Raw genomic sequence first — 17898 nt, 5'->3', positions numbered from 1 at the left:
GGGCATTGTGTCAAAGAAGCAGTGCGTCTTGGCGGGGTTGTGTTTGGGAGGACGCACAGCTCTTAACCGTCGCCTCTCCCGAGTTCGTAAGGGTGTTACAGCGATGGGACAAGATTATAACTACCAATTGGATACAACGAAAATTGGGGAGAAAAAGTGGTGAAATAATGATCCTTTAGAATACATGATCCTCAGAGTGAATGGTAGCTTACCTGATGTAGTTGGGGTTTTTGGTCTGCAGGTTCTTCATGAGTACCCCTACAGAGGCCTTGAACTGGAAGCCTGCAGTGGGGGGTCTCTTCAGGTTGACCTTAGCAGGGTTTCCCTCAGGAAACAGCTGTCTCATCAGGCTGTGGGTGGCCTTGTACATGGCCTGGGACAGGTCTCTGTACAGCAGGTCATTGTTCTTGTCTACAAAGCCCTCCACACGGTACAGCACCTACACAAAAGATGACACATGAACAGATTAACACAGTCAGATACAACACACAAAACATAGCTGTTGTCCTCCCTAAACTATAAAAATGTACTTCTGTTAAGACAACTTCTTTCTTGTCATTTTTCTGAATCCAGTAAAAGTGTGTGCCCATGTACGTCATGTTTTTGTAGTAGTAGTTGTCGTACTGTGTATTATTGTCAACCCTAAACTCATCCTGAGGAAATGTTTGCTGTGGATTGATTCATAAAAATGCATCACTGTCCGTGGTGTATGTTGACCAAACGGGGATTATAAATCTATTAACCCAGAGAATCTTTAAAGCTGAAGATATTCTTGGCTATTCTGATCCCATCATGTGTCAAGGAAATCCCATGCAATAGCGATATTTTTTTCACTGCATGTGACACCCTCCAGGTAATGCACTTAACCCAAATCTGCACGCTCTGCTCTGCTATGGTGACTATAATCAGTATTTATCCTGTCTCAACACCTGGCCAGTGATGACATGTATACCATGTTGTCCCATTCCCATCATTTTTGAAGATGTTGCAGACCTGGGTTTAAATAGTATTGGTTTTCTTTCAAATACTTTGAGTGACAGTTGTGTGATCTTTGCACTTTCTATTCAATTGGTTGCATTGCGCCAGGCAAGCTCAATCAAGTATTTGATGATATGCAAGGTGTGTGTGTTCCTCCTCTGTACCTTCCCAGCATAGTGTTGGATGCGGAAGCAGCTGTGTGGCAGGCTGTGGTCTGTCAGGAACTTGGAGTTCTTGTTGAGGCGGCTCTCGAAGTGCTGGTGCTCAGCACAGATGGTGTTCAGCTTGTCTAGGAAGGTGTCGTCAGTCACTGTGCCTGGCCGCAGGCACTCCTCATCCAACATGGCCAAGATTCCATTCTGGTTCTAGAATAAAGAGAGGGGACATTCTTAGAAATACTTTAAGACATTAAACAGGTAATTCTCAACTAAGGATTTTACAATTATTTTTAACAACGGTCTATTCAGCATGGTTAAGATACCATTCTGTTTCTAGACAGAGGCGGAGGAGAGGTTTCTTAGAGAGGTTCTTCATAAGAAATTCTAAATTCAAGATACAGTAATGTAAATATTCTAAACAACAGAGTTAACTGTGAAAAAAGCACAAAGTTATCTTTAGGGTGGTCATGTCCTGTCAATAGCAATAAGACATGGGATTTTTTTTAATTTTTTTTTGCTTTACAAGAATCAGATGACAATAAGGGAGACCTACTTACATTCTCGATGAGGTCACAGATAACGGCGTTGTTGAAATACTCTATGTTGGTCCATTCAATGTCCTGTCACAAACAAGAACAGATGTCAAGAGGTTAGAGGGGTAACTATTCACTTTTTTCCACAAACTTTCACTTACTTCTGCCAAGAAAGCGTTGTCCTGTAGCGTAATCCTGACCTCATCTAGACTTACTTATACAGACCTGAGTGGTTTAAGAGAAAGTCACTGACCTTCTATAATCTCAGACAGACAACTAACCAATGGGCCATGAAGTCAAGAGATTAAGGAATGAGAACTGTTTAAGCAGTTCGCTATCTGTCTGATAGCCTCTAAAACGTCTGCCTGGTCTGACTGACCAAAGCTATTCAGTCAGAGTTAGACAATTTACCTTTTCTATAGATCTTCTGTTTTCATGGGCTGACACAGCTGCAGCTTGGTTGGGCCTTATACAGTAACAGTCCTTGTAATATATTTTCTATTCAATGTATATACAATTCAATAAGAGCACAAGACTCAAGACTACAAATGGTGTCGAACCATAGGCCTTGGATTAGGCTTTGGAGCTTTACGTCATGTTGGGGCTGGAAACTGGTGGTTCTGGCTGACTTGGTCTGTGTGACAGAAACAGGGAGTCCAGGTTTGGGGGAGAGGAAAGGAGCTGGCTGGGTTAGCCATTTGGGGATGTGGACTCCGCATACTGATTGGTCAGTGGTCCCCACTGTCCTGCCCCCTGTCCCCTCCTGTCTCCCACAGTGTAGTGTTTTCCCATGCACTGGTCTGGAGGGAGGCCAGGCAGTGGAATATAATGGAAGGGAGGTCAAGGGAGCAGCACTCACATACTCAGAGCTCTGAAAGCAAACAGAGGCCTGAGCCCCAGGGAGAGAAGTGTGTTTACCCCTGCTGGAGTGAAGGATCAATTCCGTCCATAAAGCCCACAAAGGAGGGGGGGAAGAAAGAGAGAAAGAGAGAGAGAAAGAAAGAGAGAGAGAGAGAGAGAAAGAGAGAAAGAGCGAGAGAAGAAGGAAAGGGCAAGATGGTGAAAAGAGCAGGAGAGAAGGGTGAGGGCAAGGAATGGGGATGGAAAGAGGGGACTAGAAAGATAGATGGACAATAGGAAATTTAGGACAAAATAGACAGAATAGGAAGGAGTGAAAGAGCAAGACAGAGACAAAGAGAAAACAGGGAAAGCAAAGGGTGAAAGACTGATATTGGCAAGGACAATATCACAACCCAGACCTACCCAAACACTGCATGACAAGCCAGGTTCACACTACAAATTGGCCTGTCAATGTGTGGAATGTAGACTAGGTGTCAGGGGGGCACAAAGAGGCTGACAGGCTGGGGGTGAACAGTGAGAGATGGATGGCTTTATGGGGCAACGCTCTCCTCTGAGTGCATGCCATTAGAGTGCAACGACTGGGTTGAGTTCATTAAGCACCAAAGGGAAGAAAACACACTGAAACAGGGAGGGACTACCACGATTTGTCCCAATAAGAAACACTCATTTTTGTTGTCCTTTATGAAAGATTTCACACTAAAAATCTACAATATGACCTAGTGAACACACCCTTGTTGTCCCCAGTAAGGTGAACGAGGGCACAGTTTACCTCTCTGATATACTCCTCCTGCTCTTCGCGTAGCGTCAGTTCGATGAATATCTGCTGCAGTTTCTCATTGCAGTAGTTGATGATGAACTGTTCAAAGCTGTTGTCCTGTAGAGAACCCCCAAAGACAACATTTAGACTCATGTTCTAAATAGGCAACATTTTTATAATTCCAGATGCACACAGCAGGGTACCACATCGCACCACATTCAGTACATATTGGGGGGAAAACTCTAATACACTGACTGCTGTCCTCTCTTGCCTGTCTGACACTGTGAAATGCCACCATCTGTCACCACCTGTTGCTATGTTGACATGCAGCCTTCCAATAAGCTTTCGGGTCACTCCCAGGTCCTGTTCTCCCCCTGCGGCTCCCTTGTTGGATACCACTAGGGTAATGCCAAAAAAGACAAAAATTCCTTGATCCCCATTCCTTCACTGTTATGTCACGCTAACAAAGAATATGTCTCTTTTCAAACAAACAGACTACTGTGGGAACAGACTATACATGTGTGGCAATGCTAGTTACAGTACCATACAGCCAGGACAATGAGGGCATAAAACGTTCTTTGACTGGCATTCCTCCTTATTGCTTTACAACCCCTGTTGAACAAACCCAACAGACAGAGTCTTTGGACAAATAGCTGCCTGATAGTAAAGTCATATCTGTGTTTCTTATCATGGATGCATGTTAACTAATCTTGGCAAAGCTTCACTGTTTATCAGTAGCTCATTTCAAAGGTGTCGAACAAAGACAGTGAACAGGCATAAAATGTAAAAGATTATTAACAATTTAAAATATCTACATTTTCTAAATTATCCCCCTTTCTTATCAGTTAAGAAGACCAGTTTAGTTTCCAGTCATGACTCTTGGCTAACAGCAGCAGCTTTGGGTTAGGTAACAATATCACTCCATTTGCTTAGGTTACTGAGGGTTAGAACAGCATAACTACTGGGCATGAAGAACGTGCTGGTGACCTCTGGTCAGGAAGAGAAGGAGCCACATGGCAACAGAAGGAGGATGTTCATACATAACCTGGTCCCATATCTGTTTGCATTGCCTTGCCAACCCTTACGGTTATTGTCATACCAAACATTTGGCTTGATGAGGACCATAGGATTTGGCAAGGCAGCACTAACAGATCTGGAAAAAGGCTAATTCATACACTCGTCAGAATAGCTCTGCTATTGTATGTTCTCTCCTTCCCTTAAGAGAGACACCAGTACTCCTTCATATCCCCCCCAAAACACAAGGGAGGTCCTGTTACAGATAGGATCTGAATTAAGACTAGGATTAAGGGCTGAGCTAGATCACAGCATGCACACTGCACTCAGCACGCCCTCGGCAGGTGTACTTACGCCATCCTGTCGGCCCAGACAACAACATTCAGGAGAAAGGAATGAAACGACTTCACAATGAGTGGGGAACAGTCAGGAATATTAGGAACATGCACCTTAGAGATCAATTTAAAGAGGCACTGTGGAAGTTAAGTTGCTAGTTGTTCATGTCAAATGTATTATGACACAAAACCACACAAATTCTTTGTTTTAGGCAAACAAGACGCTTCCGCTCATGGGGGATGGGAGGTGTGAGGTCATTTCTGGACATATTTCTGTTCATTTAGGCGACCTCTTTCACTACCGTGTGCAATTACTCTTACCTCGAAGATTTCAAAACCATAGATGTCCAGGACGCCCATCACCTTGTGGCGCGTTTTTGCTTGAGCCTGAGAGAAGAAATAAAGGGAAAGAGAAAGTATAAGATACACATAAAATTATAGTCCTGTTTTAATGACAATCATTTCATCTAGTTTGGAAGGGCTTATATCTTTATAGTCAAGGGCTTGTAGAATAATAGTGGACAAACCTTGCTGATATACTGTCATGAGCGAGACCAGAGAGAGGCCCTACCTTGATGCTTTCATTGATCCTGGTGACCAGCCAGCTGAACAGACGGCTGTAGAGGTTTTTGGCCAGGGCATCACGGGCATAGTAAGCCTAGCAAATCACAAATGAAGGCTTAGTATATAGATTTCAGTGCTCTCATACACAGAGAAAGATAGCTGTAGTAAATATCTCTGACAAATGCTTGTAGTAGTGTAGCATTCACCAGTCAACTGGGACAGGGCCCATGGAGCTCCGATAAATAAGTCTTTATGGACGTAAAAGTGGCATCAATCAGTCAAGCTATAATTCCAGCTGTAGAATGTTTCTCATTCCAACCATCCACAACAGAACAGGCAGGCGTGTCCTAGAGTGGGCCAAATAATATCCCTATAGTTACTAAAGGCTCATTCTCTGGCACACAGCCACACTGGAGTAGAGAGAGGCAGTCATTCCTCATGCAAACCACACACACACACACACGTAGAGTGCAATCAGAAAGTATACAGACCCCTTGACTTTCTCCACATTTTGTTACGTTACAGTCTTAATCTAAAATTCATTACATTTGTTTTTCTCCTCATCAATCTACATACAATACCCCATAATGACAAAGCGAAAACACGTTTAGACATTTTTGCAAATGTATTAAAAATATAAAACAGAAATACCTTATTTACATAATTATTCAGACACTTTGCTATGAGACTCGAAATTAAGCTCAGGTGCTTCCTGTTTCCATTGATCATGCTTGAGATGTTTCTACAACTTGATTGGAGTCCAGCTGTGGTAAATTCAACTGTTTGGACATGATTTGGAAAGGCACACACCTGTCTATATAAGGTCCCACAGTTGACAGTGCATGTCAGAGCAAAAACCAAGCCACGAGGTCAAAGGAATTGTCCGTATAACTCCGAGACAGGATTGTTTCGAGGCACAGATCTGGGGAAGGGTACAAAAAACATTTCTGCAGCATTGAAGGTCCCCAAGAACACAGTGGCCTCCATCATTCTTAAAATGGAAGAAGTTTGGAACCACCAAGACTCTTCCTAGAGCTGGCCAAACTGAGCAATCGGGGTAGAAGGGCCTTGGTCAGGGCTGATTCTCTGGCCTGATGAAATAAAGATTGAACTCTTTGGCCTGAATGCCAAGCATCACATCTGGAGAAAACCTGGCACCATCCCTATAGTGAAGCATTTTGGTGGCAGCATCATGCTGTGGGGAGGTTTATCAGCGGCAGGGACTGGGAGACTAGTCAGGATCAAGGCAAAGATGAACAGAGCAAAGTAGAGAGAGATCCTTGATGAAAACCTGCTCCAGAGTGCTCAGACTGGGGCGAAGGTTCACCTTCCAACAGGACCCTAAGCACACACCCAAGACAATGCAGGAGTGGCTTCGGCACAAGTCTCAGAATGTCCTTGAGTGGCCCAGCCAGAGCCCAACTTGAACCCGATTGAACATCTCTGGAGAGACCTGAAAATAGTGACAATCCCCATCCAACTTGACAGAGCTTGTGAGGATCTGCAGAGAAGGGGAGAAACTCCCCAAATACAGGTGTGCCAAGCTTGTAGAGTCATACCCAAGAAGACTTGAGGCTGTAATTTCTGCCAAAGGTGCTTCAACAAAGTACTGAGTAAAGGGTCTGAACACCTATGTAAAGTGATTTCAGTTTTGAATTTTTTATAATTTAACAAAAAAAATACGTTTTTTTGCTTTGTCATTATGGGGTATTGTGTGTAGATTCATGAGGGGGAAAAACAATGTAATCCATTTTAAAATAAGGCTGTAACATAACAAAATATGGAAAAAGTCAAGGGGTATGAATGCACTCGTGTGTGCGCACGCGCACACACACAGGAAGAGTTGAACTGTGACAGGACCAGGCATAACCTCCCTGACAAACAAACACTTCTAGGAGCTGATGTGCTATGGATAATCTGGTGATCCTTAGTTTGATAGTTCTTCTAAGACCTACAACCAATGTGCTCTGATTTATTGTCTCCGTCTGGCCTTTTTACACCCTTCTGTTTATGCTACCTGGCCAGATATTTGTTAAGATAAGTTCTGATGGACTCCAGAGAGCTGCACCAGGCGGTAGTGCTCTGTCTCAAGGAAGCAGGTCTGTTTGTGCAGCCTTGTCAACTCCTATGGTCATTGTCAACGCAAAGAGTATAGAAGTTGGCAACACAGCACAAACAGATCTGGAACCAGGCTACCAGATATCTGCCAAGGATGTTTAAATAATTTTCAGGAGACATGAAGCTCATCCCTTCGTTCTACCTTCCTTCATAAGCTGTGTTTGTAGAGCACAGAGAGAGGACTAGGGCGAGGACTAGCCTCTATGACTTTCTTCTTTTCATCTCCAACTGGATGTTGCCTGAACTCACAGACCTCCAGGATTGAGAGAGGAGACTAGCTTATATTCCTCTCATCTAAAACATGAATGTGCCTGCTGCCTGAACTCACTAACCTCCACAATGTGACCTACTTCTGCATTTCCAGGGGATAAGTCACCAACCCCTCTTCTATTATGGCTTCTATTATGGATATGTACAATAGGTGGGGATGGGATGGGGGGGGTTAGCTAGCTGCTAGAGAACTAAGTCAGAGGGAATTCATCTCGTCCTTCCTCATCCATCCACAACTGGAGTGTGAAACAGCCCCTAAGACTTAGACTGTCAGTGCTATCATGAAAGGAAGTGTGTTGCAATACAATGATGACAGGATCTTTTGGTCGTCCTGTGCGGCTCAGTTGGTAAGGGCATGGTGCTAGCAACGTCAAGGTCGTGGGTTCAAGTCCCATAGGGATCACATACACATACTAAAATGCATGCACTGCCACTCACTGTAAGTTGATAAAAGTGGCATATATTATTACATTATATAAACACTCATGTTTAAATAGATTATGTAAATAAAGTAATGTGTTGCTATATAGGCTTGTGCGGTATCCAGATTGTCATACCGACCTTGTGTCATCTAAATGCTAACGAGCGGATTGGGAACATTGTATACAGTCTCTGACCTAAACTATATGCAGGACAGACATCCCAGCTCATATAGTTTCACAAGCAACTCAAAAATGCTACTCACAATTTGCTGCAGGCACAAAACAAATAATAGACAGAAAGGCTCTTAATCCAGGATGGGATTCTCAGCTGTTACCAAGTGAAGCTAACCACTTAGCTAGATAGCTACTAAATTAGCAAACCAAACGCACAACTGCAGAGCATTTAGCACATTTTAGACAGTTAACTTAATAGTTATATAAGATCTAGCTGGCAAACATTTAGCTGTGAATCACATACTGTAACTAGATCACCTGGGGCGTGATGCACAACAGTGAGATCCGGTCTCTTGCTGCTGTGTGCTTGTAAAGAAACATCAAGTGACTGGGGACTGCCGGTAAGATTCATAATGATATGTGACAGATGAAATGAAGGCGGCGATCTTCTTTATCTCCTAACATATTGCACAAGTTGACTGCAGGTATTTACTTAAAAAATAGCTACAAATATTTAAATGTATAAAAAAACATAAGAAATATTTTCAATGGTATTGAAAAACCATCCCATGGCTATTTCCAAATACCCCGGTATACAGTATACCGCCCAAGCCTATTGCTATACAGTGACGACAGACTGTTCTTCTTCTCACCTGGGCCACGTTGAGTGTGGTAGACATCTTCTCCATCTTGGCTTCCACCGTGCGGTAGCTGAAAGCCCGCTCCAGCACAGACTGCTCAATCCCCAACAGCTCACACATCTCCTTCAGGTCTGGAAGATAGAGCAGAGGAAACACACATTCACTAAGAGAACAGACACAAACACTCAATCATAGAGCTTTGTATACAGGCCTAGGGCAAAGAAACAAATAGGCAATGACTAGATGAAATCTATCAATAAAATACATTTATCCCCTGCAGGGATGATGGAATCCATATAAACGTTAAGCTCTACCAACAATGCCACATGACGTCAGTATCAGGGTTCCAGTGGGTAGCCATAAGGGCATTAGCTAAACCCTTTCCATAAAGAGATGAGGTAATCTACTCTCTCTATTCTCAGAGGACCTCCTTTAGGATCAGTGTTGTGTCTCCTGGCCAGGAATTCCCAAAGCAGCCGGACAGAGTAGTGTTTAAGAGGAGTTACTGAAGCGCATTAGCCTTAATGTCTTTAGGTATTTACATGTCAATTGTCTCAGTAAATGGTCTTCTGTAAGAGTGGTGTTGTTGACTAATTTATTTGTGTACCGTGACAGTCCATACAGCCGTCAAATGGTCATAAGGGGAAATGTCATTAATAAGCTGGTGTAATTTTAGAAAGAAGATGTGTGGATTCTATGATTCACACCACAGACCATGTGGAGTTCCACTTTAGTGTGACATGTAGAAAAGTTGTGTTTGCAAAGAAAGCAAAGTTGTGCCATGGCTGGGTTACTAAGACATGCTAAATATTATGTTTGCTTAATAGGGGATAGCTGTAAGCAATTGGGTTATCAATAGGCCTATTGTACTTACAATCATAGTAACTACAGTATGCTATATTTTAAGTCATGAAATGAATTAATCATTAACCAGTAGGGGGCAGTACAAGAACAAACATATAGGCTGCTGTTGATAGAACTTAAAGCCATGGCTTGTGGTGGAGGGACTGACTATTGGTCAGTGGTGATAATCTAACTGATAAATTACAATGTGCTTCTCTTATCTATCCTTCAATTGACAAGAAAATGAATAACCAAAACAATATTTTCTATAGCCACAACACAGGATTTTTACATTTTCAAGATGCAAGGGAAATGCAGGCATCCACACATGGGCACAAAAGTTACTTAAAAAAGTGAGATGTGTGTCCATGTGTACTGTAACAGGAAATTCTGTCCCACAGTAAAGCTGTTGGTTGTCCAGTCCGACTATGGTCTCACCATTCTTGTCCTTGACCCTGCTCTCGTCAAAGCCGTTGACCCTGGACTCTGGTTTGAACTCAATGTTCCCCAGTTTGAGGATGGCAGCCACCAGCTCCAGAACCGACTGCACCTCAGCCTCCATGAAGCCCACAATCTGCATGGCATTCTGGGATGGCACAGGGGGTGAGAGAGCCAATTAGACATTCAGCATGTTTGAGAGGATCAGTTGGAGCAACAAAAGTTACAGAATAACTCATCTTGATCTGTTAATGAGTAGTTATTTGCAGGGTTCTACACTAACTTTTTCCACCGGTGGCACTGGTGCTACCAACTTTTTCAGTTGGTTGCACCAGCACAATTTGGTCACACCAATATTTTTATATATTTTTTTAAAATAATTGATAATGGCCTGGCCTTTGTCCCATAATGTGCCTGCATTCCATACAGCACCAGGCTAATAATGACTAGCCATCTTTTAAATTACATCATCAATTACATCATGCCCTTGTGTTCTTACATTGATTTAGATAGATTTACTGTAACAGCAAAGAAAACAGACTTAATTGTATCCATGAGTTCATCTGACTCTGGGGAAGTAGATAAAGGGCCTAATTGCCAAAATCCCTAAGTATCCCTTTAAAGTATAGTGAGTTTGTTGCCGTATTGGACCGCTGTATGTTTAACACCCCTGCTCTAGAGGATTTCACAGAAAATAACACATGGCACTTTGATATCTGCAATAAAAAAACATTGCACTTTATTTTATGTCTCTGTGTGCAGTTTGAAGGGAGTTGCTACTAGTAACTAGTGCTAGCGCAGTTGCTACTGTAACTAGCGTTAGCGTAATTACTGGAAATCGATGGGTATCTGCTAGGGAAGTAGATAAAGTGCCTCATTCCAAAATCCCGAAGAATCCTTTTCAAATTACTAGAACCAAATCGACACTGTGTACAAATGATAACGGACATATATTCATACAGTATCTTGACTGTCCAGCTCGCTAATAATCACTAGACAGTATGGGAGCATAGAAAATTCCAAAATCGATGGATAGAGCAAATTGTGACAGCAAGGAAATAACATTTCAGTGTGGCCCAATTGAAGACTGAATGTGCCCCCTCTCAGGAAAAATGTGTTCAAAACCACTCCATTTTTTCACTAAAAATCACAAGATTTATACAGACATTGGCTAGACAAATTTAGTAACTCTTTCAAACACTTAATTGTAATTTAAGGACCTAAAGTACAAGTCAAAAGTTGACACACCTACTCATACAAGGTTTTTAAAAATAAATAATGTATTACTATTTTCTACATTGTAGAATAATAGTGGAGACATCAAAACTATGAAACAACACACATGGAATCATGTAGTAACCAAAAAAAGTGTTAAACAAATCAAAATATATTTTATATTTGAGATTCTTCAAAGTAGCCAACCTTTGCCTTGATGACAGCTTTGCACACTCTTTGCATTCTTTCAACCAGCTTCATTAGGTAGCCACCTGGAATACATTTCAATTAACAGGTGTGCCTTGTTAAAAGTTACTTTGTGGAATTTCTTTCCTTCTTAATGCGTTTGAGCCAATCAGTTGTGTTGTGACAAGGTAAGGATGGTATACAGAAGATAACCCTATTTGGTAAAATACCAAGTCCATATTATGGCAAGAACAGCTCAAATAAGCAAAGAGAAACGACAGCCCATCATTACTTTGAGATATGAAGGTCAGTCAATATGGAAAACTTTGAACGTTTCTTCAAGTGCAGTCGCAAAAACAATCAAGCGCTATGATGAAACTGGCTCTCATGAGGACCGCCACAGGAAAGAAAGACCCAGAGTTACCTCTGCTGCAGAGGATAAGTTCATTAGAGTTAACTGCACGTCAGATTGCAGCCCAAATAAATGCTTCAGAGTTCAAGTAACAGACACATCTCAACATCAACTGTTCAGAGGAGACTGCGTGAATCAGGCCTTCATGGTCGAATTGCTGCAAAGCAATCACTACTAAAGGACACCAATAAGAAGATGAGACTTTCTTGGGCCAAGAAACACGAGCAATGGACATTAAACCGGTGGAAATCTGTCTTTTGGTCTGATGAGTCCAAAATTTGCCATTTTTGGTTCCAACCGCCATGTCTTTGTGAGACACAGAGTACTTGAACGGATGATCTACACATGTGTGGTTCCCACCGTGAAGCATGGAGGAGGTAGTGTGATGGTGGTTTGCTGGTGACACTGTCAGTGATTTATTTAGAATTCAAGGCACATTTAACCAGCATGGCTACCACAATGTTCTGCAGTGATACGCCATCCCATCTGGTTTGCGCTTAGTGGGACTATCATTTGTTTTTCAACAGGACAATAACCCAACACACCTCCAGGCTGTGTAAGGGCTATTTGACCAAGGAGGAGAGTGATGGAGTGTTGCATCAGATGACCTGGCCTCCACAATCACCCAACCTCAACCCAACTGAGATGGTTTGGGATGAGTTGGACCTCAGAGTGAAGGAAAAGCAGCCAACAAGTGCTCAGCATATGTGGGAACTCCTTCAAGACTGTTGGAAAAGCATTCCAGGTGAAGCTGATAGAGAGAATGCCAAGAGTGTGCAAAGCTGTCATCAAGACAAAGGGTGGCTACTTTGAAGATTCTCAAATATAAAATATATTTTGATTTGTTTAACACTTTTTTGGTTACTACATGATTCCATATATGTTATTTCATTGTTGTGATGTCTTCACTATTATTCTACAATGTAGAAACTAGTCAAATAAATAAAAACCCTTGAATGAGTAGGTGTACAAACTTTTGACTGGTACTGTACATTTTATATTTCATTTTTGTAATAGCCCATAGAACAAATTCCCCCAAAATGTTTGCAAAAAAAAGTATATATTACTATTAAGAAAAACACCTTTTTATAGGCCTACCCAATGGCATTATGCATTGACATTCACATTTTTACATTCTATGTCAGAATAATGTGGGCATTACGTGACTAAAGACAGCATTCTCCCGACACAAACACACTAATGAAGTCTGTCCATGTGGTAGGTCTCGCCATTTGTGATGTTGAAGAGTTATTGAGGGGTTACCGTATCATGTTTTAAAAGCAACCAAAAACTGGGTTCCCTTTGTATTGCAACGCTTTGTATGGAAAACTAAGTTGAAGCCAACATTCGATGTTGTCTTTCTCTTTATAACCGCACATGGTTTTACCACAACAAGCGCAACAGACTAGCACAACACCCTTCCATTGAAACGACAGGAAACAAACTGATCAGAAAAACAGGTCAGAAACTAAAATCTGATTATATTGGAGCAGTAGAATTTCTAAATCGCCTACGATAATTTCAATGACTTTTCAAGGCCCAAAGAGCCTAGAGGAAATGCCATTTTTAAGGTAGACTATTCCATGATGACTGAATTGCGTATTGCAAATATTCAACCAAGACCTTGAACTTTTACCTTGTTTGCATACCCATTTTTGCCTTAGCATTTACTGGTAGATATAATCACTTGGAACATCTTTCCTTCCTCTATCGCTGTCTGTCTTCGCGCCAGGCAACAACCAGCTGTTTGAGAGCTGCTCGCTCTCTCTGCCCGACCAATTATCTATAGGCTACGTGTGTCGAGCGCGCGTGATAGATAATCGACATAATGAATGAACAGCTTCGGGAATCCATCTTTTTCAAATAATTATATAGCCTAGATTTCTTTTAAAATACATTTTAAAAAGCATTATTACAATATCTTTTTAACTGATGGGGATGATCGACTGGCCCGGAGGGTTTCTAAAACCTCCCCTGTAGGTCGAGCCCTTACACACACACAGACAGGGGCATTCCCGTGCCGTTGTTGCCTCTTCAGAAAGTTAGTTTATTTTTGGTCAATTGCGCATTACTGTTTGAATAAATCATGATGATAAAAAAAGCTAATTGTGAACCAACAACTAAAGTGACCAGGTAAAAATAATTTGCTGGCACGCTTGTAAAACGCCAAGTAAAACGGTCACAAATGTGACTGTTTTGGTCACAGTATCGAAGCCTGACTTGGGATGCAAGGGGATTTGTAGACGGGTGATTCTATGCAGTTGGACTTTAATGTACATGTAGTCAATCTCAAACACACAATGATAACATGGACAACAGAAAAGGGAGACGCGTTTCTGGACTGGAGAGGAAAGAGAGACAACTACTGACAGAGGACACAGTGATGTGGATTGTGTAGTAGGGGACCTACAGTATCTTGAATTATTAAACATGTGTTACTGTGATTTGACACCATTTTGAACAAGGGTGAGAAAACTGTAGCAGGCTGCCTTTGGCTCCTACAACAACATCATATCCAGTGGAGAGGCCTATTGTTGTAAATCACTGAAATCTATTGTGTTGAGATGGACTGCAGCTGTGAGATGGCTTACTAGATCCCTCACTGAGAGAAGTGCTAAGACAGGATGCTGCGTGTGTGTCCTAAATGGCACTCTAATCACTGTAGGCCCAGGTCAAAAGTAGTGCACTATATAGGTGCCATTTGGGACACATTCACTGCTACTGAGAGTCCAAGGGCAGGGAGACAGTGGAGTACAGGACAGTCCTGTTAAGGGAGTTGGGAATGGATAAAGCTCAGGCAGCTCATAACATAACATCCTTTGTGTGTCACCAACGGTAACTGAGTCAGGAGGAAGATAGAGACTTACACATGATGACCACGCTCTGCAGCCCTGCATGTCAGAGAGCGACTGTGTGTGTGTACTTTAGAATGCAGCTGCTGTTCCTCCCTAACATTTCCCACATCAGTACAGCATCCAATCTGCCTGTGTACTCTGAAGCATTCTGCTATCGTTTACAGTACGGGAACGCCTTCACGGCAGGTGGAATGGGATTCCCTCTCTGAGCTAAACTTATCCTTGTCTCACTCTCCTGCTGTGGATATAGTTCAAAGTTCAAGTTAGGGTCTGTACACAACTACACACATGGATAAGCAAAAGACTACGGCAGAAAGGAAGACATTTCATTGGTTCTAGCTGGCAAAATTAAGGGGCGTGTCTGTGTAAGGTCGCCGTTCATTGGTGAATTGTTTTTCAGCAGCGTGTATGGACCCTCACATTACAGGTAGAGAGGCTGTAGAAGACACTAGCTTGCTAGGCGCATGGACCAGAGCTGTTTTAAACCTTAATCCAATCTACGTGCTCGTTTATTCGGTCAGTAGATAAAGAGGATCAGACCACCTCTACTCTCACTCTACCCTTTGTCACAGTGCACCTCTAAGCTAAGCCAAAAACAAGTTGACACAATGACAGACAATAATTATGTGTGTGTCTCACCCTGACGGTCCTGAAGCTTGCTGCATCATCCAGCCCATTGACGTTGGCTGAATCCAGACTCAGGTAGTTGTATTTACTGAAATCTCTGTCCAACTTCAGCTTCACTGTGTGCCAGAAAGACAAACACACATGGCTTTAGCATGGTGCATATTGACTAAAGTGCTATACACTTTAGAGCAGCAGTTCTCACACACACACACACACACACACACACACACACACACACACACACACACACACACACACACACAGACACACAGACACACAGACACACACACACACGAGCAGCAGTTTCAAATGGCCCTTTAAAGGCTTGTATCAGGTATCAAGGGAAGTCACAGTATGGTGTATTGGATTACAGGTTACATTAAGTGCAGATAAATCAAGTCTTTTGATGTTTGTCCAGCATTGAATCAAAGACCATTATATTGTTCTCCTTCATCAAGACTGCCAAACAGTGGCTGAGCTCCAGCTGAGAACAAATGAACCACACTGGTTTCATGTTCTTTGTTCTCTGTAGTTAAACACAGGCTCATGTTTAAGTATTAGTCACGTGTTTCTTTAGAATAACTAAGACATTTTGCGGTTAGATAACTTTGACATTTATTTGACGCCAAGTGTAATAACTCTGTCATGACATACCTTATAAACATTTGTGACCGTTTCTGAGATGGTATGACTCGTAACATGTTAATAATATTGTCATGAAGGTATTACCGATAACTGTGTGTGGATAACTTACTCAGGGTGTCATCCGAGGCTCCAGAAAGAAGCTGGTAGAAGATGTGGAAGTTTCTCTCTCCTCTTGGCTGCTTGCAAACCCTGGACTTCTCCAGTAGATCTGAGGATAACAATACATAAAGCACACAATTAAGACATGGATGTTAAAAACAGGCATTATACTGAATTACCTGCTAGAACAATTCAACAAATCGGTAAGGTAGGAAAAGGAAATGTAAACCGAGATTTAACAAGGTATTATTATTACTCTACCATGAGTTTACCACACATGGTAGAGGTAAGGCAGGACATATACTGTTAAAGAAGATCTTAAAAGATCAGAAGAACACGACTGATCTTTTAAGTCTACACATGGTCAGTGTCCAGACCACATCTGTAGAGCTCTGATCTCCCTGTTATAGCCAAATATTAGTGTTTCCAAGGTGACAGAGCCACGGTTATGTAGGCGTCTCATTGTTCATTGTGTAGAAGTAGAGCCTCCGAGCCGTCAGGCACAGGAAGACTCAAAGGAGGAAACCATATGAAGGGCTCAAAAGTCAAGTCAGCTCCTTCTCCTTAACTACTGATCAACTACAACACCTAGACTGAAAAGGATGTACTCTGTTACATATTACATTTCAACAGTTAATGTGGTTTACGTGGTTCACATAGCTCTATTTACTATAAGTTGATCAGGAAAGTAAGATAATTTAGCCAGGTAGAGAATAATTTGTTATGTTGAATATAGAGCCCAAGGACCTGAGTTGGAGCTGCTAGCTACCGGTCAGCTAAGTTATCCTCTCAGTGGGGGCATTAACCGCTTGGAGAGTCAGGGACCACTTCATAATGCATTTACACTTTCTCTGGCACAGCACTTAATTCCACTGGCCCACTACAGAGAAACGGGTAGTCAATAGACTGCCAGCCATGCTTCACCACCACATGATAGTCACTGTGTGTGTGTGTGTGTGTGTGTGTGTATCACTAAGTGATTCTGAGTTTTTAAACACGTGTGTCAGCTCATCAATAACGTAGCATCTCTTTAGAGTGCGACAGACAAGCAGCTCAGAGTGATGCACTGCCTCTGAAATGTAATCAAAATGGAGCCTGACAGCATGGATTCTCACCCCTCTCTTCTAATACACACATAAAATACTAGTCTTGCAATGTGAGTATTCTCTGGCTTTCTCTCTGTCATAAACAATGTCACTGTCTCCCATTCTGGCTCCCTTAGCCTGTACCCTACTCTGAGATTCACATGTAACTACATGCAAGCATCCTCTTGACCAGACAAAACTCACAATAGTGAGTTCCAACAGAAAATAAGATGCAGGAACAGGAAATGTGGCTCAAGAATGTTCTGAACATTCAGAGTCTACCCCCCAAGGTGCTCTTCTCTCTGTCATGACCTTTCACCTTTTGTACACTAGAAGAGTTCAGCCCTGTTATTGCTTTTTACTACTAAGGCTCTTTCATGCCTGCTGTAAAGTATTTGTATAATGTTGAATGCTATTTAGCTATTTGCAGTGGGCAGGCTGCATCCAGGAAATGGTTCCTAGATTAGCAAACATACATTAAAGGAGAAATGTCAGACACGCTATATACTGAAAAGTAAGAATGGAAGTCCATATCCTGTCTTGTCGTTTAGACTAGGATTTAACCAGCACCAAAGGATTGTGCGCCTGGGTATTGATATCTTCTTCCTAGCACGTTATCATTATCTAAGTCAACTCAACTTTAGTTTATTATACAAAATGGGTAATGG

General features: G+C 42.1%; 1 protein-coding gene across 6 annotated transcripts in view; it reads right to left on the bottom strand.

The window, feature by feature from the left end:
- Positions 1–17898, bottom strand: part of LOC120058316 (unconventional myosin-Ib-like) — a 142951-nt gene that overhangs the window by 31291 nt on the left and 93762 nt on the right. For 3 of the 6 annotated variants that reach the window (XM_039006887.1, XM_039006890.1, XM_039006888.1), the window contains exons 8-18: positions 16156–16254; positions 15414–15517; positions 10107–10254; positions 8838–8956; positions 5208–5294; positions 4958–5023; positions 4656–4661; positions 3300–3404; positions 1694–1756; positions 1143–1343; positions 213–439 (exon numbers count right to left, since the gene is read on the bottom strand). In XM_039006887.1, coding sequence (XP_038862815.1) covers positions 213–439; positions 1143–1343; positions 1694–1756; positions 3300–3404; positions 4656–4661; positions 4958–5023; positions 5208–5294; positions 8838–8956; positions 10107–10254; positions 15414–15517; positions 16156–16254 — 1225 coding nt within the window. The remainder of the gene's footprint in view (positions 1–212; positions 440–1142; positions 1344–1693; positions 1757–3299; positions 3405–4655; positions 4662–4957; positions 5024–5207; positions 5295–8837; positions 8957–10106; positions 10255–15413; positions 15518–16155; positions 16255–17898) is intronic. The other 3 variants (XM_039006889.1, XM_039006892.1, XM_039006891.1) reach the window with 1 other exon arrangement.

The sequence above is a fragment of the Salvelinus namaycush genome, chromosome 13 (assembly GCF_016432855.1).
Source record: "Salvelinus namaycush isolate Seneca chromosome 13, SaNama_1.0, whole genome shotgun sequence".
NCBI lineage: Eukaryota > Metazoa > Chordata > Actinopteri > Salmoniformes > Salmonidae > Salvelinus > Salvelinus namaycush.
The sequence above is the reverse complement of the archived record's forward strand: the minus strand, read 5'-3'. Positions and strand labels throughout refer to the sequence as shown.